Here is a 23841-nt window from a genome sequence, read left to right as displayed (position 1 = left end):
ACAGCTTTCTCACTTGTGTTGGTTACTTTTTCAACCAGTGCACACTGGCATTCCTCACAGAGCGAGAAGCTGATGACCCTCTTCACTACGTATCCTGCCAGGTGGTAGAGGACACAAGACTCGGTCTTTGTGAGGTCAGGTGGTGATGGGTCTACCAGCTGCTCCACTCTCACAACCTCAGAAGCACTGCAGTTGCTGTTCTTGTTGTCCAAGAAGTCCGCCAAGTGGTCTGATGCATCATCCAGGTAACTGCCAGTATGCGTTGTCGAGAGGAACTGCCCTACAGTGACAGCCCGTAGTGCATAGTGGAACTCCACAGGTGTTGGGACTGAGTTCCTCTGATGTATGCAAGAAAAAGTATTTTCTAGGCAGTCCTGAGTGAACCGGCTTGTTAGGATAAATTTGTGCCCCTGTCTCAACAGATCTTCCTGGATCTCCAGGATCGTTGTTGTGGCCATAACCAGTCCTGTCTGGACTGGTTTCCAGCTGCCCTGGGGACCGATCTTCAGGCCCTGAAAAAGATGGATCGAGTCACGGAGGAAGCTGATGGCCTTTTTTTGTTATTATTTATGCTTGTTCCCATTTTTTTGTTCCACATTGTTAATTTTTATCTTATGCCAGCTTATACCTTTATTATTAACGTTGTCCTTCCTTTCAGCCCTGATGCACTCTGAAGCCTGATGTATGTGGAGGATTTTTTTTTTAAAATGTATTTATAATATTCCTCCCTGTTCCTTCACTTTGTTCTTGTTTTTCCAGTTAGATACACACATTTACACACATCTTGTTGTCTCACTCAGTATTTTTTATTAAACAATATTTTATTCATTCATCCAAGCTTAATGAGTTGTTATTCTTTAATATATTTGATTCTTTGTGCATGGCTTAGTATTAAAATTATCATTGTTGTGTGGCCAACTTGGCCTCATCAGAAAAAGTGGGTGTAAATGCTGAATGGACTGTTCTTTCTCAAAAAAGCAAAAAGCAACAACGGAGTCCAATGGGAGTGTTGCCTGTCACTGTTCTCTATCACTCTCTCTGCAGCTAACCTTACTCTGTGCATTAACCCAGAGACGTAGATAAAAATCTTAATAGCTCTGCACTTACCTATAGACCCAAACATATAAGCATAATGCTTTTGATAATATGTGAATGGCTTAATATTAAAATTATATTCTTAGTCTTAACATGATCATGTTTCACGTTGTGGTCTGGGGGTGACCACTTATCAGAAGTGAGCTAGCTGCTAGGCGAATGGTGAATGGACCACGGCAGACCTAACGCTACCACCAAGGTAAGCTAATGGCTGAATGGGAATTTATAAGCAAAATCACGGTAATCAATAATACAGCCCAGTCGCCATAAAATGAAAATCATGAGACATCTGTCATCACATGAATGATATGGAAAAGAAAAGTTAAGTTAGAGCCGTTCTAGCCTGTTCTCCTGTCCATACGAACATGAACATAAGCTTTTCCCTCCAAAAAATGTAAAACGTATCTAAGTAATATACAGCTTTTTGTTGTCACCCTGCCTCTCAAAATGGAAAAATGACATTAACAAATATGTAATCATGCAATAACAGCTGAAAAAGTAGTAGGGTGTATGTTTATATATGTATTAACCGTTAAATAACGCAATCGCTGCTGTCTGTCCCATAGAAGAACATGACAGCCAGCGTATGTTTTGGAACTATAGCGGTCTACATGAACCACGTGACTGCCCTGGCGGTGACATCAAAGAGTGTCGCAACTCTTTTCAATCTCTATGGCGCTGGCTGACACAAAAGAACAGTATCAAGGTTGGTGCTGGGTCTCCGTGCAGCATGGAGGACGTGTGCTTAGTGGTGGGTGAGGTGATTGAGCACAGTGCCATCAAGTCCACAGCCCGTATGAACAGAGCTGCGGTGTTGTTTGTTGAGAAGGTAGAGCAGGCGGACCTGTTGGGCGAGTCAGGCATTTCGGTGAACGACTCGTTCCTTCAGGTGCTTCTGCGCTATTTGTGTCTCTGCTCTGTCTTCTCTAACCCTCAGTTGGTCGAGGCAGATGGCCGTTCATAATGATCCTGGTTCTGCTGCAGGTTTTCCTCCCCGTTAAAGGGGAGTTTTCCTCTCCACTGTCGCTTCATGCATGCTCAGTATGAGGGACTGCTGCAAAGCCATCAACAATGCAGATGACTGTGTACTGTGGCTCTACGCTCTTTCAGGAGGAGTGAATGCTGCTTGTCACGACTCAAAGCAATCTGCTGGGTTTCCTTAGAGAGGAAACTTTTTGACCAATCTGTATGAGTTGACTGAATTTGACTTTGTAAAGTGCCTTGAGATGACATGTGTTGTGAATTGGTGCTATCCATCCATCCATCCATTTTCTGACCCGCTTAATCCCTCATGGGGTCGCAGAAGTTGCTGGTGCCTATCTCTAGCGTTCACTGGGCGAGAGGCGGGGTGGATTGGTGCAACATAAATAAAATTATACTGAAAACACATCCTTGTCTACAGTTTTGTTTCCATTTGTGTGAAAGTGCACAGGTAATTTGTCTTGCAGCATTGTGAGCTATTCCTTGCCAAACCTTTAACTCAACATGTATGGGTACATGGGCTGTTTTCCGTGTCGTCTCTACACCAGAGGCAGACAGCCAGGCCTTTCCACCTGTAATTCAAGATATTCACTAATCACCCACAAGCAGCTTTAAGAAAAAGCCTTAAGCTCTTCAGTAATTATTTTGGTTCTGTCAGCCTCTTTGCATCTTCTTATCAAATACAATGACTGAGTTGACTTTGCCTGTTTCCTCCAAATTTTAGAGCCCTCATTTTCTGTCTATTATCAACTAAGTCATCAACTGCCATTTCATCCTGCTGTCCTTAGAGACTGGAAGAGGCTACACAATTAATGGCATTTGTTTGAAGATAATGTTAAAAACCATTGAATTAATAAATGTTTGTTCTTTTTTATTTTACAAAACTGTTTAATGAACAACTCATCTCCAGGGAAATATCTAATTCCTTAAATTAATATAAGTCAGCTTGGTGACTAAAATGGTTTTATGAGAATGATATAAAAAGTAACAAGATGAGGGTTGTTTGCTTAATGTCTGGAAAGAAGCCAGGGAGTTAAAGACATGAAAACTTTTTAAAGTATGGAAAGGTTGACTTTTTCTTCCTGGACCGGTTAATATTATACTTCCGTCCAGCAGATGGCGATAATGAACCGATACGTTTCTTTCAAGGCCTCCACTAAACCCAGAATCAGGCTGTATGGTTCTTTTTAGCATAGTCAGCTTTGTTGTCTTCTGAGCTGAGTGTCTGTGTTTCTCTGCAGTAATAATGTCTTCATCTCAGTCTCTGAGAGAGTTTATCAGGGAGCGACTGACCGCTGCTGCTGAAGAAATATTCACAGAGTTTGATAAAACCATCGTCCACTACCAGGAAGAGCTGGACCGTCAGCGCAGACTGCTGGAAATCAGCTTGAAACCCCAGATAAACCTGCAGAGAATAGGTATGAACCACCAAGTCTTGTTTAAGGAACGTCACGGTTAAAATGTGGAAGCTTGATGAGAAAACCGAGGTGTACCTCCTCATGTTATTGTCTTAAAAAACAAAAACAAATCTTCAATTAGTTTGACGTAAGTGTCACCAACTGAGGATCTGTGTCCGTTTTCGCAAAGCATCCTAAGACTAAAAATAGCTCCTAGTGACGTCATTTAAGGAAACATGTTAGAACTTCCCGAATTCTAAGATTTTACTTAGATTTTTACCTCGGTAAGATATAAGTTATTCACAAAGGAATTTAGGTCTTAAGAGAGCTCCTAAAGTGACTAAATGTTAGGAGTAGTGAGGGGGACTTATAGTGAGCCTAAAGGTTTCTTAAGCAGGGAAGATGGTGGACACAGAGAGAGCTGATTGGGTGATCCACCACCTAAGCAGTGAAGGAAATGTGACAATAAACTTCTATAACAATCATACAATTTTAATATGTAGATAAGATAAACTTTATCGTCCCCATAGAGGAAAATTAATTAGTTTCAGCAACCCGACTGGTTAAAGGCAGTTCTACCTAATGTAATTTTAATTGAGGATAAATCAATAATAGATAAAATGTTGGATAATAATGAATTAAAAGTAGAGAAATGTACAAATAATATATATATATATATATATATATATATATATATATATATATATATATATATATATATATATATATATATATATATATAAGCCACGTAGACCTCCCCGAGTCTGTTGTGATGGGGGGAACATGAGGTGGTCATTAAAACATGTAAACTGGGCCTAAAGCTCAGTTAAAAAAAATGTATTCAGTTAAGTTGAGTTTTCCAGCATTTTATTAAATGATGACTTGGGATTTTGAGGATTCAATAATCTTCAAACTATATTAGGTTATGTGAAGTAATATTTTTGTAATAATCCTATTGATCATCACTTTTTATCCTTTTAGCTTGTCCAGACCTCCCACAGCATTGCACCTGAAGGGAGCTGACCAGCAGTTCTGAAAACTGAGGAACTGCATTTTGGACCCAGAGGAACCTAGACCTCAACAGATAATGGAGAATTATGGCAAAGCAGAGCATCCATGGATAAAGGGGAAAAAGGACATTTTAGATCCTCTGTTGATGAAAGAGAATTGTGGAGAACCAGATCCTCTATGTATGAAAGAGGAACAAGAGAAACCAGAATCACAAAGGAAAAACGAAGAAGAAAAACAAGTTCAGCAGATGAAAGAGAAGGCAGAACCCAAACCTCCCCAGATAAACGACGACTATGAAAAATCAAGTTCTCTACAGATGAAGAATGAAGACCAGGAACTAGATTCTCCCAAGATAAAGGATGAACAGGGGGGAGCAGATCCTCTACAGACAAAGGTTGAACATGAAGAAGCAGATTCTCCACAGATAAAGGATGAACAGGGGGGAGCAGATCCTCTACAGACAAAGGTTGAACATGAAGAAGCAGATTCTCCACAGATAAAGGATGAACAGGAGGAACTCTGTATAGGACTCGAGAAAGAGCAGCTTGTAATAAAACAGCAGACTGATACTTGTACAGTAATTACCACTTATCAGGAAAGGGACTTCTGGGAACCAGATGGAAACGGGGAACTTCTTGTCCAGATCCCTTCTGAACCCGAAAACCAAAATCAGAAAATGAGCAACCCAGGATTGAGTAGCATTGAGGAACTGAGTCAAAATAAGAGGCATAGGAGAACCAGAGGCGACAATGTAGATGATTCCAACTCAAAACAACAGACACAAACACACATGAATGATGATTTGTCTTTTTGTAAAGTTTGCGGTAAGTTATTTGCTCGGACTTATTTGACAGAACACATGAGAATTCACACAGGCGAGAGGCTTTTTTCATGTAAGACCTGTGGAAAAAAATTTATTACTGGAAGTAAGTTGAAAATTCACATTAGAACTCACACCGGTGAGAGGCCTTTTTCATGTTTGACCTGTGGAAAAAGTTTTAGTGATAGAGGAAATTTATCTAAGCACATAAAAACTCATTCCGGTGAGAGGCCTTTTTCATGTTTGATGTGTGGGAAAGATTTTACAAATAGGGGGAATTTATTTCAGCATGCAAGAACTCATACAGGTGAGAAGCCTTTCTCATGTTTGACCTGTGGAAAAGGTTTTACCCAGCAAATTCACTTGAATGACCACATGAGAATTCACACAGGTGAGAAGCCCTTCTCATGTACAAACTGTGGAAAAAGTTTCAGCGAAAGAGGAAATTTGTTTCAGCACATGAGAACCCATTCAAATGAGAAGCCTTTCTCATGTTTGACTTGTGGAAGAAGTTTTACTCAGCAAATTCACTTGAGTGATCACATGAAAATTCACACGGGTGAAAAGCCTTTTGCATGTCTGAACTGTGGAAAAAGTTTCCGTCGAAGCAGTCATTTGACCGTTCATATGAGAACTCACCCAGGTTAGAAGTTGTAATCATGTGAAACTTATGGTTTATGTTCTTAGAATTGCGGCTTGACTGATCGCATGGAAACTCACCAAGGTGAGCAAGTTTATCCTGTGAATCCTATAAATCACAGGATATATTTTTGAAAACTGAGTTACATGAGAACTTAAAAATGAGAAGTTTGACGTGCACTCCTTGGATTTGACCTTTAACCAACAGCTACAGGTTTTCTCCAGGCTTCGATCAAAATGTCCTTGTCAGATCTAATCCTTATCAGCTGAGGCAGAGGGTGTCCAGAAATCCTAAAGATATAAATAACCACATGACCTCATGGGTGATTGTTATATATATATATATATATATATATATATATATATATATATATATATATAAAAAAAAAAATCTGCCTGAATGCATCAATGCATTAGTTTGGTCAGAAGTACATGTAATTTTTGTTATTAATATGGAATAATTTCAGTTGATCTTCCCCTATATAATTTTTAGATGAAGAGTTTGTTTTAGTATTTGTGTTGAGTTTAATGATGGTTTTATATATATATATATATATATATATATATATATATATATATATATATATAAATTCTATTATGCGATTATGATAACTCAGTAGGAATGCAAACATTTTTATAATGATTGGGTTATAAATATGATTTATTGTGTGCTAAAGCTGGTTAGTTGAAATATATTGTTCCTCATTTAACTGTTTGATTAAACCACCAATTCCGAATGTTTTTCAAGAAAGTATGACAAAAGTAAATCAGTTATTAAATTCAGACATTTCAGAAATCTAAGCAAACACCACAACAGGGTCAGAAAACATAGATTATACAATTGTGCAGCATTGTGTACAGTACAGTCATTGCTCTGCAGCAGTTTTGGGGAGCAGAGAATTATTTCACCTGCAGATGAGGTGTAATCATCAACCTCTTACTTACTTTGCAGAAAGGCAATTTCTATTTACTGAATGTTTTTTTTTGGGGGGGGGGTTGCTTTTGTAGATCTTATGGCATTTTGCATGTTATCTTGGTAGTGGTCTGAACAATATATGTTTGCGAACAGGCGTGTGGCATGTCTTTCTTGGTTAAAACATTAATTTGAGCTACTGTAGGGAGCTAAACCCTTCTTTGGATTGACCAATAGGCTTGTTATGATACTTAAACGTATCTTACTTAGTGCCATGATCACATTTGACTCTGACGACTGATGACAGGTTTGCGCATTTAAAGATGAAAATTCATCAGTGACTTTATTTTGTATCTTAGAAATAAAACACATTTTTTGTCAATTGTTAAAAGTCACCATAATAAATGAACCATCAGAGTTTGGTGATATATTTATGAACTGTAAAAAAGTAATTAAACTAATTAAGTAATTAAATTAAATCGATGTGGACGTTATTGTATTGGTGGTGCTTAAATATTTTGAAGTAACTGAACAAGTATTTTAAACATCCTGTACACATGTAAACCACCTTGTGTATATATGGAAAACAATTGTGTGTTACGGTGTCTGAAACAAAGTTTAAAGGACAGAAAAACTGTGCGAAAGCTTAAAGAAAGTGACATTCAAACCCAATAACTAGTGATAATATTGTCTAGGTCAGGAATCGGCAGCTGCTGCTCGTCTGCATCTATTGTTTACACTGATGCCCAAACTTATATGTTGGATTTAGATTTAAAATTATTTTCCTTGAATCGTGAACTTGAGCCTGGCATAAGGGTAAAGTTTTCTGTTATTTGTCCTAGTTGTTCTTGGCTTGACAATAAAAAAATATTTCTTCAAAGTCACAGTTATGTTCTGTAAAATAAATGGTGCAAACTTAAATTTAATTCCCAGGTTGTGAGACAAGAAAACATCAAATACTTTTGCAAGGCGCTGTAAGTAATTCTAAGGTAATAATTTTGCTTGAAATATCCATGCCTTGTACGAGCTGGTCTGATTCATAAACACTGCACAGAACAACCTTGCTGGACTGGTCAAATGTAGCTCTTGTCCAAATGATATTACAAAAAGACAAGCAGTGATGGTAATATATACCATCGACATTTGTTTAAAAAGGTAGGGGTTATGTTTGAACTGCAGAGTTTGAAGGAGAGTAAATGAATTATAGCATTTAATTGAATAAGACTCGTAAATTATTTATTTGTCCACAGAACTATGGGCTGCAGATTGCTTCGTATGCCAACATGTCGTGCAAAAAATACAATGAAAATGAAATTTATTCGTTAAGCATTGAATCTAAAAATGCTAACTTTTAGAATTGTGCTATTTTTCTTTTAATATATGTTGTCTTAATATGTTCTGTGTTTATTTTGTTTTGTATGCTGTAAAGCACTTTGGCCGATGGATTGCGTTGTTGGAAGGTACTGTATAAATAAAGTTTGATTTGATATTTTTGTGATTCATTTAAACACTGGCTTAGCAAAACAGCTAAGTGAAAAGAGTTATTGGTTGAGTCCATAAAAGAAACAGCCGATAATGCAAAACGTCAGTGCTCCTTTGAAGGTTTTCAGTTTTATGCCTGTGTTAATGTGAGTTTGAGCTCCAATTACTCAGATCAGTGCATACAAAGACTATTTGGTTTATATTGATCTCTCTACCAGCATACCTCAATCTGAAGATATTAGTCATATTTTAAGACAACACATTAATTCACACCCAGGAATTTAAGTTCTGTGAGATGTTAGATATAAGCACCCAGATGTGAAATGTTTTCGAGACTTGATAAAAGTTTTTAAATTATGGTATATTCTACAACAGACAAATGCCATAATTTTGTAGCAGTAATTATTACGCCTAATGTCCTCAACCTCAGGCACTGATTACGATTTATATATATATATTCAATTTAGTACAAGTTTGCAAAGCAGATTGTCAGGTTTAAAGCACCTAAAACATTCATTAAACAACACATCAGGGAAGAAAGACAACAGACGTTAATTTTGCTCTCGAGAGGAGAAACGCCAGAGATCTGCTCCTTTACAAATCTTCCATCGCTCTGAAGCACACCTTGTCGTCACCTCTCTTTTTATTTCCAATAGGGGATGTTCTTAATTACAAAACACAGTTGCACCACTAAGGAAGTAGGGGAACAATGGCATCCAAGATAGCATAGCATGATTTAATCACATCTCTTCCAGGCACCTAATGCAGACCATTCACTACTCAGAGAATGGGTCACAAGTATCACAGATAACTGGGTGCATCACAGTTACACAAATTCCTTGTATCATTACACACACAACATGTTTCCTGTCTTCTACAGGTCTCCTAGAACGGCAGAAGATAGTGAAGGACACAAACAAACAATAAAGCTACAACACTAACCACCTCACATATATATTCCAGTAAATATATGATGACAAACCCAATAACTCATTAACACAATAAAAGAAATACAAAATATTTCCAACACAGATGTTCAGAACAAAATTAAGATGTAGCGGCAGAGCTTATGGGATAATGGAAAGAAAGGAAGATATTAGTATAAGATACAGCAGAAAGTGGGGGAGCAGAAGCCATGGGGGAAGAGCAGGAGAGAACAGTGTCTATTTAGTAGGATTAGACTAGGTCACACAAAGTTAAATGCATCTCTGCACCTTATTGGAAAACATCCATCTGGAAATTGTGAGAAATGCAGTCAACTGGAGACTATGGAACACATGGTGTTTGAATTTACTAAATACTCAAATCAAAGAGTTTCTAATGAAAGGACTGGAACACGAAGGAATCAAACAAATGGACATGTCAAATATTTTTTCAAATACCTCTGGAAAGATGGTGCTTAAACACATCTTTCCTACAACAAACTCGATTAAACGTAAGGATTTAAAGATATGTCATTAAAATATAGTAGGTGGCGATAATGCTCCATCTGATTGCAAATCCCCAGTAAAAGAAGAAGATTTTTGATTTTAACAAAACATTTATTTATACAGTAAGTTAAAACACTGTTCAAACATGATCAGAACAACCTTAAAAACTTATTTACATAAGGTGCTTGTATTTTTTTCATTCTGATCAGAAACAGTAATTAAAACCCCACAGCTGCACAAAGTCATTCAAGCTTCCAGTGGCTCTGTGGAAGTAAAACTCCAGTCTAATCATGGCCTTTGCGTTACACTTCCAAAGAGCCACAGCATAGAGCTGAGGTCCAGCTTGCTGTACCTCTGTCCCTTCTAGATAAATAGTCGTTTTTGCTTTGCAATTTAAAAAAAATTTATTTGGGATTTTAACTTTGTGGCTTTACAGTAATGTACACCATTGATAAAAACAGAACTGGTAAAAACTACACCAAAGAGGCTAAAATCATCAAAAGGTTAAAGAAAGTCCTAAGCCGTACACAATCCATAAAAACATGAATGAGTTTGTTGCAATAGCGCCATGAAGGATCCTAAGTGAAGATCAGCAGTCCGTTTTCTTATCGGGGGCTTATAGAGAGTCCTCCACTGGGGTTTCTGTCCTCCAAACTTGTTGTCCCATGCTCTGTTTTGCAGAATTCTCTTGTTAAGAATCTTAACAAATGTCTGATACAGCACATTTGGGCCTGTGCTGCACAGGTCCATCTTTAAGTTCACATTTTGTAGCAGAAGACCACTGTCCTCTGTAAAGTCAGGATCCAGGTGGACATCCTGGGTCAGGCTGAGGTGTGTTTTCTGCAAAAGATGCCTCTCTCCAGCTGTCATCCTCTCTTTCACCAGGTCCAAGTGTCACCGCACCAACCTGACTGACCGGACCCCTACGTCTTGGACATCGTCATGGTCCGGTCCGGCCACCTCCACCAGCTGCCTTACGGTCACTATCCCAGACTTACACAGCGCCTCGGACAGACATAACACCATGCTGCCACAGACATCCAGTCTCGCTTCATAAACCAAAGGCTCTTCTAAAAACCAATGCAAAGAGTTAAACATTCTTAATCTTTAGAGCTTAAAAAAAACACAAGATTTAAAAACACCCTGATAGAACTCAGGCAACCCTTTTATTAACTTTAAAAAGCTAAAAGTGAACAGGAGGTTTTAGGGTATACTGCGCAACAACAGTTGTCTTTGTTGTTAACGTAATGTATCATGTTGCGAGGGATTATTATATTTTACATTCTGGAGTTTTAGGTAAACACTATATATAAATAGTAGAAGCAACAGAAATTACAAGTATTCGTAAAGAGTCCAGGCTACACAAAATTTGAGCTATTGCCATGGAGGCATTTGTTTTTTTCCCCCTTTCAATTAAAACTAATTAAATAAAAACATTTAACAACTCCAAAGCACTCTGGCAGAGAAGTTGTGATCAGTACAATCAGCAAGCTGTCTACCTCGGTAACAAGGTGGTAGTATCTGCTTCACTAATGCCTGACACATCAGTGAAGCAGATAGCAGGTAGCTCGTTCATTTCAATATGGCATAAACTTCATATTGGATGTATTGCCCATCGATATATGTATATTACATATCAATGGCATTGCCTCGTCTGGCCACAACTGTGCTAAACCACATCTTGCATGTAGGGCAACCTCTCCATCCAGCTGTTGCCGTCCATCTTCTTACGGTAGCCGAAGTATTCCCATCCAGCTGACTTATTGTTTTAGACAGGAAAAACTTTGTGGTGGTTGCCTCTTTCAACAATCATACAATCTGCAGAGCTAGCAGCTATACAGGAGTGCACAGGGGGAGAGGTTGTGATGCTGGAGCACCACACAACCTAAGGGATCTGACCACCTTCTCTCTGACTAGACTGATAGAAAAAAAACAACAACCCCATATCACAGTAGCAATATGACGGAAAACTTTTGTGATTTTGAAACAAACTACATTTTCATACCGTGAAACCAGTAAGTGGCCCATGCCTAAGGACTGTGACTGCCATTGCACTGAGCCCTTAAAGCGACATTGAAGAGAAATTCAAAAAGAAAACTACTTTCTGGTGCGCACCTGATACCGAAAGTAACTAGTGCGCACGAGTAGAGATTTAGAGATTAGAGATTTTCTAAATTTCCCTTCAATGTCCCTTTAGGGGCTTTGTACCATTGACAGTAATGTCTGGCAAATCATTATTTCAAAAAGTCAGTTATATTACTCTGCAGTATTACAATGTCACCATGTTTCTCGGACGATAAATTTGAATTTCTTTCATTCAATAAACTGGTCTAAAGCATCACAGATACCGTACTATACTTAACAGTGGGTATTAGGTGACATTTTAAATCTGACATTTTAAATCTGACCCAGTTACTGTTGTTACTGCTGGAGATAAGCATAGCATCTTTTAGAATTTAGGAGAGACTTTGTGATGACCACCCTTTGCTCTTTTTGCTCTCTGAACATTGGGGTTTTATGTTTTTGCCTTCTTTAACATCGTCCTCACTTTGTATGGTGATGAGACATATAGGCATGCTTGCCAGGCCGAGTGGTCAGTGACTAAAAGAAAGCACAGTTTTAAATGACACAGTACAGAATCCATGCATTATTTAACGAGGTTCTGCCTGCAACAGATCCTAATCTCATATTTGTAGTATACAGCTACTTTAAATCACTTCATCACAGACATTTTTATGATGAAGCAGAGTCCAACTTCTCTCGTAGTAGTTCTGATGTAGACCACTTTTTGAGAGTAACAAAATTAAACTTGCTGATCTTGGTGAGTTTTCAAATGAACAGTCAAATTGCTTTTTTGACAGAAGCTTTTTCCACACGTCATACAGGAGAAAGGCTTTTCCCCAGTGTGAATTCTACTGTGGTGAAATAAACTTCCCCTTTCTTTAAATGCTTGTCCACACGTCTGACATGAGAATGGTTTCTCGCCTGTGTGAGTTCTCATGTGATTAGACAAACTACTTCTTTGAGTGAAACATTTTCCACAGGTCAAACATGTGAAAGGCCTCTCACCGGTGTGAGTTCTAAGGTGACGAGTCAAGTGAATATGCTGAACAAAACTTTTTCCACAAACCACACATGAGAAAGACTTCTCACCAGTATGAGTTCTTATGTGCATAGATAAATTTCCTTTTTCACTGAAACTTTTTCCACAGGTCAAACATGAGAAAGGCCTCTCACTCGTGTGAGTTCTCATGTGACCAGACAAGCTAGTACCTTGAGAGAAGCTTTTACCACAAACCAAACACGAGAAAGACTTCTCACCTGTATGGGTTCTCATGTGCTTAGATAAGGTTCCACTTTCATTGAAAATTTTCCCACAGGTCAAACATGACAAAGGCTTCTCACCTGTGTGAATTTGTATGTGCTGATTTAAGTAATTCCTAGCAAAAAACCTACCACACACTTTACAAGGAGACAGATTATCATTCATATGTGTTTTCTTTTGTCTTTTTAAATCTGGATTATCCACATTGTCTCTGTGACCTCTGATTTTCTGATGTTGCTTATCTAGGTTCAGTTCTACATCTCTACTTGATGCTGAGTCTTCATCGTCGCTCATTTCCTGGTCTTCATGTTCAGCAGAGCTCTGCACAAGAAGTTGGCCCGAGTTTGGTTCTGGTTCCCAGCAGTCTCTTTCTTCATAAGTAGGATTCTCTATAATGGTATCAGTATCTTGCTTCAGTGCAAGCTGGCCTTTCTCCAGATTGATAGAGACTTCATCCTGTTCATCCTTTATCTGTTGTGGTTCTGGAGACTCCTGTTCAAATTTTATCTGTGGCAGTGGCGTTTCTTCCTGTTCTTCTTTTGTATAAAGACTCTCTTGTTCACCCTGGCTTTCTTGCATCTTGAGAGTTTCTAGCTCTTCTGGTTCATATTTTATCTGTGGTGGTTCAACATCTCCCTGTGTCTCTGGCATCTGCTCTGCCTGTGGGAGGTCTAAAGAGACAAAGAAAAAATATGCTCTTCACTTTTATCACATGTGACAAAAAAATCTGTAGGGTGTTATTTAACCCATATATTTCCAAGTAATAACATATAGGTCCTTTATTATTTTAATATAGAAAGGTTCGGTAATAATCTTGGTAGACGTTTTCTAAATGTTGAACCATTTACAGATATGAACAATACACCATTGTTTAAGAAAAAGGACAAATACATTCTTTTGTCATATTAATCAATAAGGTATTACTGCAGTTTAATGCATTAAATGGTAAATGGCTTGTACTTGTATAACGCTTTAACTAGTCCGACAACCCCAAAGCACATTACACTACAATCAGTCATTCACCCATTCACACCGACAGTGGTGAGCTGTGTTAGTAGCCACAGCTGCCCTGGGGCAGACTGACAGAGGCGAGGCTGCCATACATCAGCACCACCGGGCTCTCAGACTACTGCCACGCCAATTCAGGTGAAGTGTCTCGCCCAAGGACACAACTGAGACGGTTGGAGTGGGAGATTGAACCGGCAATCTGCCAATTGCAGAACAATCTCCCTAATTCCTGCGCCACTGTCACCCCATAACATTTATTAACTTCTCTGATCACAGCATATATGGTTTGATGTGGATCTGCTGTACCGGATGTAGTGTTTGGAACAAATACTTTAATTGAATGAAAAAAAGCTGAGCAAGGTTAGCTGATGCTGTGGTTCATTTAGATACATTTATGAAGTTGCAAGAGCAGAGACAGAGCCAAGCGAGCACAGGAGCAGCCGAGCGCACAGCTGGTGTTGAGCATGGAAGGAGCAGGTTGGTCGAGTGCAATTGCAGAGTCACGTGTGAGCAGAGATGGAACCGAGCGAGAGGACACTGGGTGGAGAACAGTTTTGTCAGAGTTGAGTGCGCGAAGACAGGTATTGATCATGATAGTAATAATAACAATCAGTGGAATAGGATTGTTCTTTCCATTACCAATAAGACTTTGTAATAAACATTTGTGGATATGTATCTAACTCTTTACCAGTATAGTGACAAGCTCAGAAGGCCAAGTCCTCTTAAGGGGCCCCTGAAATTGTGGCCGGCCTAACATTTGTTTAAATAATGAACACCTGAAATCACTGTGCATCCCCGACATGCTTTCAATAGACATTTACTGGGCACAAATACTATGGCTTCAAGCTCCAATCATCCAATTAAAATACTGGAATTGCACACATTATGTTTGCAATGTGTCGGATAGTGTGCAACCATCTAGTGTTGGTTATTCTAGTTAGCTCATGGAACAAAAATATTAAAACATACACATAAATGAATACATTAAAAAATTAAATCATTAATAAAGTTAAAAATATCCGATGGTAAATGAATAAGGCAATTACTACAAAGATGAATAACTAAAGAAGCCACTTAAAATTGATATATACATTCATGTCTGATTGTATAATTTAATTATTTGCTGTAATATTTGCATTTAATTGCATGCTTATTTATTTACTGACCATTTATTTATTTGTTTATTTTTTAATCTGTCAGAGTTGGTCCTCCATACTTGTGGTGTTGGAACCATTAATGATTATTAAAAAGGGATCCAGGATCAGTTGTAGCCTATATTTGAATACCTTTGGCCATGTTAATAAACATTTGGTATAATCTTTATACATTATGTAACATATATTAATATATAATCTATAGTAATATAATTGAAAGACAAAAAATATTGATTGAAATTGTTTGCTAGTGTCATTTTGAAGCCCCTATTCTGCTATAAACTTGAACAATCTAAATTGTCCTCAAACCTTAATATTTTACACTCTTTAATAGACAGTAATGATAACCACCAGACTCAAAGCTGAGGTTGTCCTGGAAAAAGGAGCAGAACACACACTCTTTGCACATTTTTTGACAATTATTCAGCCATAAAATTAAAAACTATCAAGCTGCCCATTTATAATTAAGAGGGTTAAAATGTTTCACGACTGAACCAAAGGTCCTCTCTTTAGTTAATCAAAATATTACTACTCAAGTTACCCGAAATTCCCTCCTAGAAGACTTTCCAACAGCTCTGTGATCAGTAAACCAACATCAGTACCTCTGGTGGTTCATACCTATTCTCTGCAGGTTTATCTGGGGTTTGCAAACTGATTTCCAGCAGTCTGCGCTGACGGTCCAGCTCTTCCTCGTAGTGGACGATGGTTTTATCAAACTCTGAGAATATTTCTTCAGCAGCAGCGGTCAGTCGCTCCCTGATAAACTCTCTCAGAGACTGAGATGAAGACATTGTTGCTGCAGAGACACAAAAACTCAGCTCAGAAGACACAACAAAGCCGACTCTGCTTCTGGGGTTAATGGAGGCTAGAAAGAAACGTCTCAGTTTATTATCGCCACCTGCTGGACGGATGTATAATATAGATCTGAGCGGAAAGAAAATAGAAAAGTAAAAGCAGATGGTTTGTAGCTCCTAGGCTTCTTTTGGGCCTTTGAGCAAATAACCTTCCAATAAAGCATTTTAGATTAATCACTAAGCTAACTTATGATACAGTTTGGTAGACTCGACTTGAACATGTATGTCTTTAATTTGTGTGTGTATTATACGTGAACTCTGAGGCAGTGTCTGACCAAAAATTATGGTTACATAATGACAGATAAGAGTAAGACTCCTGATTCTTGATGTAAGAAACTGAATATTTTCCTGGAGATGTGTTTTTTATTCATCATTCTGTAACAGAAGAAAAAGACCATTTAATAATTCTGATATTACCATCATCTTCTAACAAATGATTATGTACTCTCTTCCTCATTGTCCTTCCAAGACCTAAATTACAAGAGCTGGGAACTTTAACAAAATAGACTATATAAAACAAAGTATGGCAGGAGGAAAGGGATGTTGATGAACTAATCGATAATCAGAAATGAAATGTTATGGATGATGGAGATGTTTTTAAAGTACCAAACACTAAAACAATCTCCCAAGAATATAGAGGAGTAAATTGTAAAAAGATACAGGTAAAATAAATGATCACAAAAGAGAGTGACCCAGAGTCTTCATCTGATTCTGTTAGTTGAACAATCTCTTCTGATTCCTCGATCCCCGATGGTTAGAGGACCATTAGTTACATTCTTGAGAGGGATTTAATGGGTTTTGGTAGCAACTAGAGGATAAGGGTTTGATGTTGATACTTTTTCCCTGATGGACTATTATTTATTAATTTGGTCAATTTCTTAATAAGACAAATAACTGCCAATGACTTGGTGGGCACTGACATGTACAGACTTAGAGAAACAGACACAGAAAATGAGGGCTTTAATTATGAAGTAAATGGCAGAACTCTGATTTTATATTTGATCAAATCTAGAGAGGAAACAAAAGCAAAATCGACACATTTGTTGCATTTAATAAGATTGCAGCACGAGACAACATTGTGTTGGAGTATATTTAAACTCTGCAAGTACTGCAGGAGGTACTCTTGACCAGTGAAAAAAGAAAAGCTCCAGGAAAATGGTGTCCATGTAGGATTCTATAAATCGTACTGATCCGTGTCTGCTGAAGACACGGATCTGAACACACAAGGTTCACTTGGAACTGATCTGAACTGTCACAGAGCAATGCTCGTTTTTCTTCTTAAGATGGGGGATCTTAGTGAAAAAGAGTCAGAGAAAGGTCAGTCTATGATGATCTCGATGTGAGATATTCTCAAAGTTTTTGGCAAGATTATTGAGTTAAAGATACATCCCTGGCAAATGCATAAGGGATACTATATCACTATTCTCCAGTTAATTGGAGATGAAATTTGACAGGATGTAGCACCTGTCAGCACTTTGAATCGTGTTTTTACTGAAAAGTACCAGCATGTGAACGAAACAAATAAATGTCATGAGACTAAATATCTGGTTTTTAAATTAGTTTTATTGCACTCAACAGAAAACAATGAATCTTTAAAGTGTGAAATAATAAAAAGCAACTGAGAAACAAACTTATTAATACTGTACATTTTTATATTAACCAAATATTAACTTAAATGGCACCAAGAAAAAATAAATAGGCCTTATTGATGTTTAGTGGAACATCAAATATTAAGAACAAGAAATGCAAACATACAGATTCAAAACTCTGTGTTACCTACATTAAGAGTAGAAAAACAAAACTTGCCAACTGCCATTCCTCTCCTGTCTCCTCTGCCCTCAGTTTTATTGCTCTATGTGTCATAGAGACTGGGGTAAAAGGTGTGTGTGTGTGTGTGTGTGTGTGTGTGTGTGTGTGTGTGTGTGTGTGTGTGTGTGTGTGTGTGTGTGTGTGTGTGTGTGTGTGTGTGTGTGTGTGTGTGTGTGTGTGTGTGTATACGCAGACGTTTGTTTTCATGTGGCTTGACTTGTGATTGTTAGCTTGGAGGAACAGATACCATTCCCTGACACTGTATGCCCTACAAGAGGAAACGTTAGAACGAATCACTCTAGGCAGCGAGTGTTCAGATTTACCAGCGCGCAGTCATTCAGGTCATGGTCAATCCAAAAAAGTTTTTTTTGAAGTTTGAAGATGTTTCGCTTCCTATCCAGAAAGCTTTCTCAATTCAAAATGTCTGGAGTAAGGTGGAGTAGCAAGCTTTATAGTACTGTCCTACAAAGGCCTTGTAATGGCTTAGATGACCTGCAAATTGAACCGAAACAGGTCCACTCCCTTAGCAATGGGGACTCGTTAAGGTCATTGTTGGCCTGCAAATTAAACCGAAACTGGTCCAACCATAAAGTGGTTTATTTGTCCTTATCACTAGTATGTTACTTTTTTAACAATGTGGGAAGGACATGGAGGGGTCCAACATTAAAGTAAAATTGCAAAGGTTCAGGATCAAAGGAAAGCAAAGCACTGCATCAGTCCCAAAACCTCCTCTGTCCTCACCAATTCAAGTTAAATTCCAAGCTTTTTAAATGAGCTCCTAAACAGTGGTCAAACATGAGAACGGCTTCTCACCTGAGTGAGTTTTAATGTGCCGCGATAAACCTCCTTTCTGGCCAAAACGTTTTCCACAGGTCAAACACGAGAAAGGCTTCTCTCCAGTGTGATTTCGCATATGCCGAGAGAAAGCTGCTTTTTGCCTAAAACTTTCGCCACAGGTCACACATGTGAAAGGTTTCTCACCTGTGTGAATTCTCGTGTGTCGAGATAAACTCTCTTTTTGGCTAAAACTTCTTCCACAGGTGACGCATGAAAAAGGTTTCTCGCCTGTGTGGATTCTCATGTGCTGAGAAAGAGCTCCTTTTTGCCTAAAACTTTCTCCACAGGCCACACATGTGAAAGGTTTCTCGCCTGTGTGAATTCTCGTGTGCCGAGATAAACTCTCTTTTTGGCTAAAACTTCTTCCACAGGTGAGACATGAAAAAGGCTTCTCACCTGTGTGGGTTCTCATGTGCTGAGATAAAGTATCTCTTTCACAAAAACATTTTCCACATGTCACACACGAGAAAAGTTTTTCACCTGTGTGAGTTTTTAAGTGTCGAAATAAACTTCCTCTTAAGCGGAAACTTTTTCCACAGCTCATACATGAGAAAGGCTTTTCACCTGTGTGAATTCTCATATGATGTGATAAAGTTTCTCTTTCTCTAAAATTTTTTCCACATGTCACACATGAAAAAAGTTTCTCACCTGTGTGAGTTTTTATGTGTCGAAATAAATTCCCTCTTAAGCTGAAACCTTTTCCACAAGTCAAACATGAGAAAAGCTTTTCACCTGTGTGACTTCTGACATGAACTGTCAAGTGACTTTTTTTAACAAATTTCTTTCCACAGGTCACACAAGAGAAAAGTTTCTCGCCTGTGTGAATTTTCATGTGTTCATTCAAGTAAGTCCGACCTAAAACTTTACCACAAAGTTTACAAGAAGAAAAATTCCCACTCATTTGTGGTTTCTTTCGTTTTTTTACAGTAGGTTTCTCTGTTTTGTCATTGTGACTTTTGATTTTTTTACCCCCGCCATTACTTGAACCTCTATCTTTCTGACTTTTCTTTTCCTGGTTTTGGTTCTCGGGTTTTGTAGAGACCTGGACCCTGTTTGATTCTGGTTCCCTGTCTTTATATGTAGGATTTACCATTAAGAGCTCAATCTGCTTTGGGTCAAGCTGTTCTTTCTCAAAATCGAGACAGGGTTCCTCAAGTTCGTCCTTTATCTGCAGAGGTTCTGGCTCCTTTTGTTCATCCTTCATCTGCAGAGGTTCTGTGTCTTTTTGTTCGTCCTTTATCTGCGGAGCTTCTGGCTCCAGCTGTTTATCTTTTATCTGCAGATGTTCTTGTTCTACTTGATCATCTTTTATCTGCAGAGTTTCTGACTCCTCTTGTTCATTTTTTATTTCCAGAGGTTCTGGCTCTTCTTGTTCATCCTTTATCTGCAGAGGTTCTGGCTCCTGCTGTTTATCCTTTACTTGTACAGGTTCTGGTTCCTCCATCCCTTGAGTCTTCTCTGGACCAAACATGAAGTTTCTCTGCTGGATCCAGAACTTCTTGTCAGTGAGAACATCTATCTTCTTTGAGAGATAATGCTGTGGTTGGTCTGGACAGAAAAAAAACAGCCTAATTATTGATGGTACAAAGAAAAAATGTAGCACTTTTATAATACAATTACATGTGATAGCTTCTCTGGAGTATTAGGGGAATATTTATTATATTAGGTGGAAAGGAGTTTTAAATGATTAACACCACTGCTTCATTTTTCCACACAGGTCGATTAACAGTTGGACATTGGAGTACATGAGTACATAAACTTCTTAAACAATCAAGCAATTATTAATATGTAGATTCATCATCCCCATAGGGGGGAATTAATTAGATTCAGCAGTCAAACACACCTGTCCAACTGCTGAATCTAATTAATTTATAATAAATTAATGGGTCTAGTAGGGTAATTTTAAATTTCAATTGAGAAAAAATATTGAATAATCATGAATAAAAAGAGGAGAAATGTGCAAACAATATGATACAGAGGAATTCCCAATCTAATCTGTTAATTTATCTCCTTTAATTACTATTAATTCAATTCAGCAGTCAGATAGGTGTGGCTTTATTAAGGTAAATTTAAATTTAAATAGAGAAAAAATATTGAATCATCATGAAGAAAAAGAGGAGGAATGAGCAAACAATATGATACAGAGGAATTTCCAGTCTAATCGGTTAATTTATCTCCTTTTATTACGAGGGCACATTTGAGGTTTTTTTTTCTTGTATCAACCAGTCACAGCTGTTAGAAGAAAGTGTCACACCTAATAACAGGGTCAACCACACATAACAACGAGTCAAACCACAGCAAGGTAAAAAAAAAAAAAAAAATCTATTCAGTGTCATTCTCAGCAGCCATCTGAATTAAACTAAAACTAAGACTTCCTGGCAGAAACTTTTACGCTAACCTAGCTATCTGAGAGGACTGAGATTCATTGTGTATACTGGCATTGCATTGTGATTCTCTGTGAAGAACATATGGAACAATCACAGCTATGATGCTGTTAATAAAGAGATTTTTAATCTCAATGAGGCTTGACCTGGTTAAATAAAGGATAGATAGATAGATAGATAGATAGATAGATAGATAGATAGATAGATAGATAGATAGATAGATAGATAGATAGATAGATAGATAGATAGATGATTGTATATGTGACTTAAGTATTTTTAATTATATTCTGGATTTAACAGGGAGCAAATGAACAGAAGCTAAAATACTAGCAATATGATCTATCTTTTTAATTCTCATCAGAACTCTAGTTGCAGCATTTTCAATCAGGATGTTTCTTTAAAAAAAAGTAATATCCCAGAGGTAAAATAATTAAATCTTAATTTAATTAAAACAGCATGTTCTTGTCAAAGATACTACACAGATTCTTTATAACTGGAGGCCAATTTTAATGCCAGCCAGACTAAGTGACTGACTAAGCAGTTTTTTTCAAAGAGACTGATCCAAAGATTACGACTAGTCTTTTATGAACTTAAACACATAAAATTCAGTCATCTTTTCTGCTTTTTTTTTTTTTTTTTTTTTTTTTTTTTTGCACAGGGGCTTTAATCAGCTTCAAGATCCATAAAACAAACGCCAAAGTGGAGAGAGTCACTTACCCTTCTAGCCTCCTGATTTCCACCGATCAGTATCTGGACTGCCGCGAAAACTTTGCAGAGGCTGATTCCCACAACTCAAACTATTATCTAAAAATCTGGTATTTAAAGACTTTGCATTGCTGATCAATCGTTTTGCTTGTTATTTTTCACCTGGAGCTGTCCAGTTAATTCCAGCCTCCAATCAGCGGTGCAGTCCCTCGGTGAGTGTCCGGCCGGCTGTGGAGGAGGTCTGAACAGAACCGCCCTCATTGGGTTTGAGTGCTGTGAGGAAACGAGGGGATCACTCAGGACACCGATCAGTGGACAGATATTCACCCCAGAGACAACTACAGGATAAAGCTACCTATGCTAATGCTCACAGAAAGTCTTCTTCTTGGATTAACCGAGGCTAGACAAAAACATATCGACTCCTTACCGCCTCCCAGTGGATAAACGTATAATTCACGTCTGCGCTAAAAAGGGAAGAAAGAAAACTATGTAGTTCCTGGTAAACCCACTTTATCCCATACATTCTTACTTTTAACAGTCAAAGTACTGCAATTATTTAAAGACCAAGTCATTAACAGTATGTTTAAACACTTCTAGTTTGTTTATTTTACCTAATTTGTATTAGTTACTGGTTGAGAAAAAAAAATGTACATTTTGACAAAGGCATAGCCTTATTGCCAGATTATTTTACCTCCTTTTGGGTTTAACTCGTTTTCTTTTCTTTTTCCGTTGAATGTTGCAGGAAATACGTGAAAGTAAAGTGTAAAAAACTTTGACATTTTCAGTCTAATTTTACACCATAGAAATCCACTTTTACAGTAGTTTTTATGGGTTTGAGACCTACTGTATGATTATTTTTGATGCTCACTTCCTAAATGTCACTTAATGATTTAAAATTGACTTGTGATGAACTGACATAGGATGTGTTCGATGTTTGGGACAGAGAGGCCAATAAACACTGGAGACACAGATAGACATGTTTCTGTATCTCACACAGCAGACTGGCCCAGGTCTGTCTGTCTGACTCTCTCTCTTTATGTATATTAGAGTGTTGTGGGTGCTACATGGGTGTAGTGACAGGCAACAAGCTCTGGCAGACACACCTTGAAGAAAAGGTGTTTCCCATGTGTCTAATTGGGTGAGATCCGTACTACAGCGCAGTCCTCCAGGGACCAAACTACAAAGCCACAGTACTCTGCTCCCCTCACAAACATCTGCATTTGCACTTGACTGTAGTACCGGTGTTTCTGCTTCAGGTGGCATGTTCCATCATCAAGCTCAAGGCAGAAACTGCTGTCATCTGTACAGGCCTGTGTGACAACGTTGTTGCATTGTTTAAATGTACATTTTATTTCAAGACAACCTTTTATTGTGTGTCACAGAGGCAGTTGCAATTTACAAAAGCACTGCGCTGTGCACAGCAATGGCAGGGTGTTACAGTATGTTAAGAAAATGCAGGCAGATGAAAAGAATGACCTTCTATGTTTGCGTGAACATCTTTGAAGTAATAGAAGTATAACCAAGACCCGTGGCAGCCTGGCAGGGTGATTGTTTCATTTTCTGAATGCAATCCCAGTCCAAAACAACCGTCACATAATCTCTACAGACACCCAGGATGCACAAAACCAAAAAAATAAATAAAAAATTCTTGCTGTGTTGCAAGTTTGACAAACTTTCAGTTGTTTGAAGAATGTGTGATATGAATTGGCTCTGCACCTGTCTCTCAGTCTTGTTCTGCATCTACTGTCCAAGTGAACCTTGTGTGTTGGGGTGACTCAGTGCTTAACCACCCGAAGATTAATAGGAAATCTATCATTGAAATGAATAAATGCTTGTGTTCACTTCCTTATTTTTTTCCCTCAAAGTAAAGTTTGAAGTTAACCACAATATGTCTTGAATAATTTCCTTTACTTATCATGTGTAAGAAAACCAGGGTACACCTAGTATTGCACCTGTACATGAATAATTCTGTACACATTTGCATTTCTTAAGTCATT

At 38.0% G+C, this 23841-nt stretch overlaps 3 protein-coding genes and 1 long non-coding RNA gene across 7 annotated transcripts in view; 2 read left to right on the top strand and 2 right to left on the bottom strand.

The window, feature by feature from the left end:
• Positions 1–458, top strand: part of LOC118564750 — a 648-nt gene extending 190 nt beyond the window's left edge. Inside the window, exons 2-3 of one of the 3 annotated variants that reach the window (XR_004932022.1) lie at positions 102–245; positions 423–458. This is a non-coding gene — a long non-coding RNA (uncharacterized LOC118564750). Of the gene's footprint in view, positions 1–38; positions 246–422 lie in introns of all 3 variants that reach the window. The other 2 variants (XR_004932020.1, XR_004932021.1) reach the window with 2 other exon arrangements.
• A 2793-nt stretch (positions 459–3251) lies between these two features.
• LOC105926913 (zinc finger protein 37 homolog) lies at positions 3252–6298 on the top strand. Its single transcript, XM_021317020.2, has 2 exons — positions 3252–3494; positions 4455–6298. Exon 2 carries the CDS (start codon positions 4561–4563, stop codon positions 5950–5952), a length of 1392 nt encoding a protein of 463 aa, XP_021172695.2. The 5' UTR covers positions 3252–3494; positions 4455–4560; the 3' UTR covers positions 5953–6298.
• Positions 6299–10319: 4021 nt separating this feature from the next.
• Positions 10320–16203, bottom strand: LOC118556498 (gastrula zinc finger protein XlCGF8.2DB-like). The gene is made up of 2 exons (XM_036143628.1): positions 15874–16203; positions 10320–13764 (listed from the first exon to the last, which is right to left on the bottom strand). The coding sequence occupies exon 2, from the start codon at positions 13742–13744 to the stop codon at positions 12572–12574; it is 1173 nt and encodes a 390-aa protein (XP_035999521.1). The 5' UTR covers positions 13745–13764; positions 15874–16203; the 3' UTR covers positions 10320–12571.
• A 2142-nt stretch (positions 16204–18345) lies between these two features.
• LOC105926916 (gastrula zinc finger protein XlCGF57.1) lies at positions 18346–22307 on the bottom strand. Of its 2 annotated transcripts, none has more exons than XM_036143610.1 (2): positions 21857–22307; positions 18346–20303 (listed from the first exon to the last, which is right to left on the bottom strand). In XM_036143610.1, the coding sequence occupies exon 2, from the start codon at positions 20224–20226 to the stop codon at positions 18697–18699; it is 1530 nt and encodes a 509-aa protein (XP_035999503.1). In that variant the 5' UTR covers positions 20227–20303; positions 21857–22307; the 3' UTR covers positions 18346–18696. The 2 variants fall into 2 exon arrangements, with proteins under 2 accessions (XP_035999503.1, XP_035999504.1); XM_036143611.1 differs by having other exon boundaries at positions 22007–22307.
• Positions 22308–23841: the final 1534 nt, after the last annotated feature.

Source organism: Fundulus heteroclitus, chromosome 12, assembly GCF_011125445.2.
Source record: "Fundulus heteroclitus isolate FHET01 chromosome 12, MU-UCD_Fhet_4.1, whole genome shotgun sequence".
Lineage (NCBI taxonomy): Eukaryota > Metazoa > Chordata > Actinopteri > Cyprinodontiformes > Fundulidae > Fundulus > Fundulus heteroclitus.
Note: the sequence above shows the minus strand (reverse complement) of the source record. Positions and strands in the feature narration are given on the sequence as shown.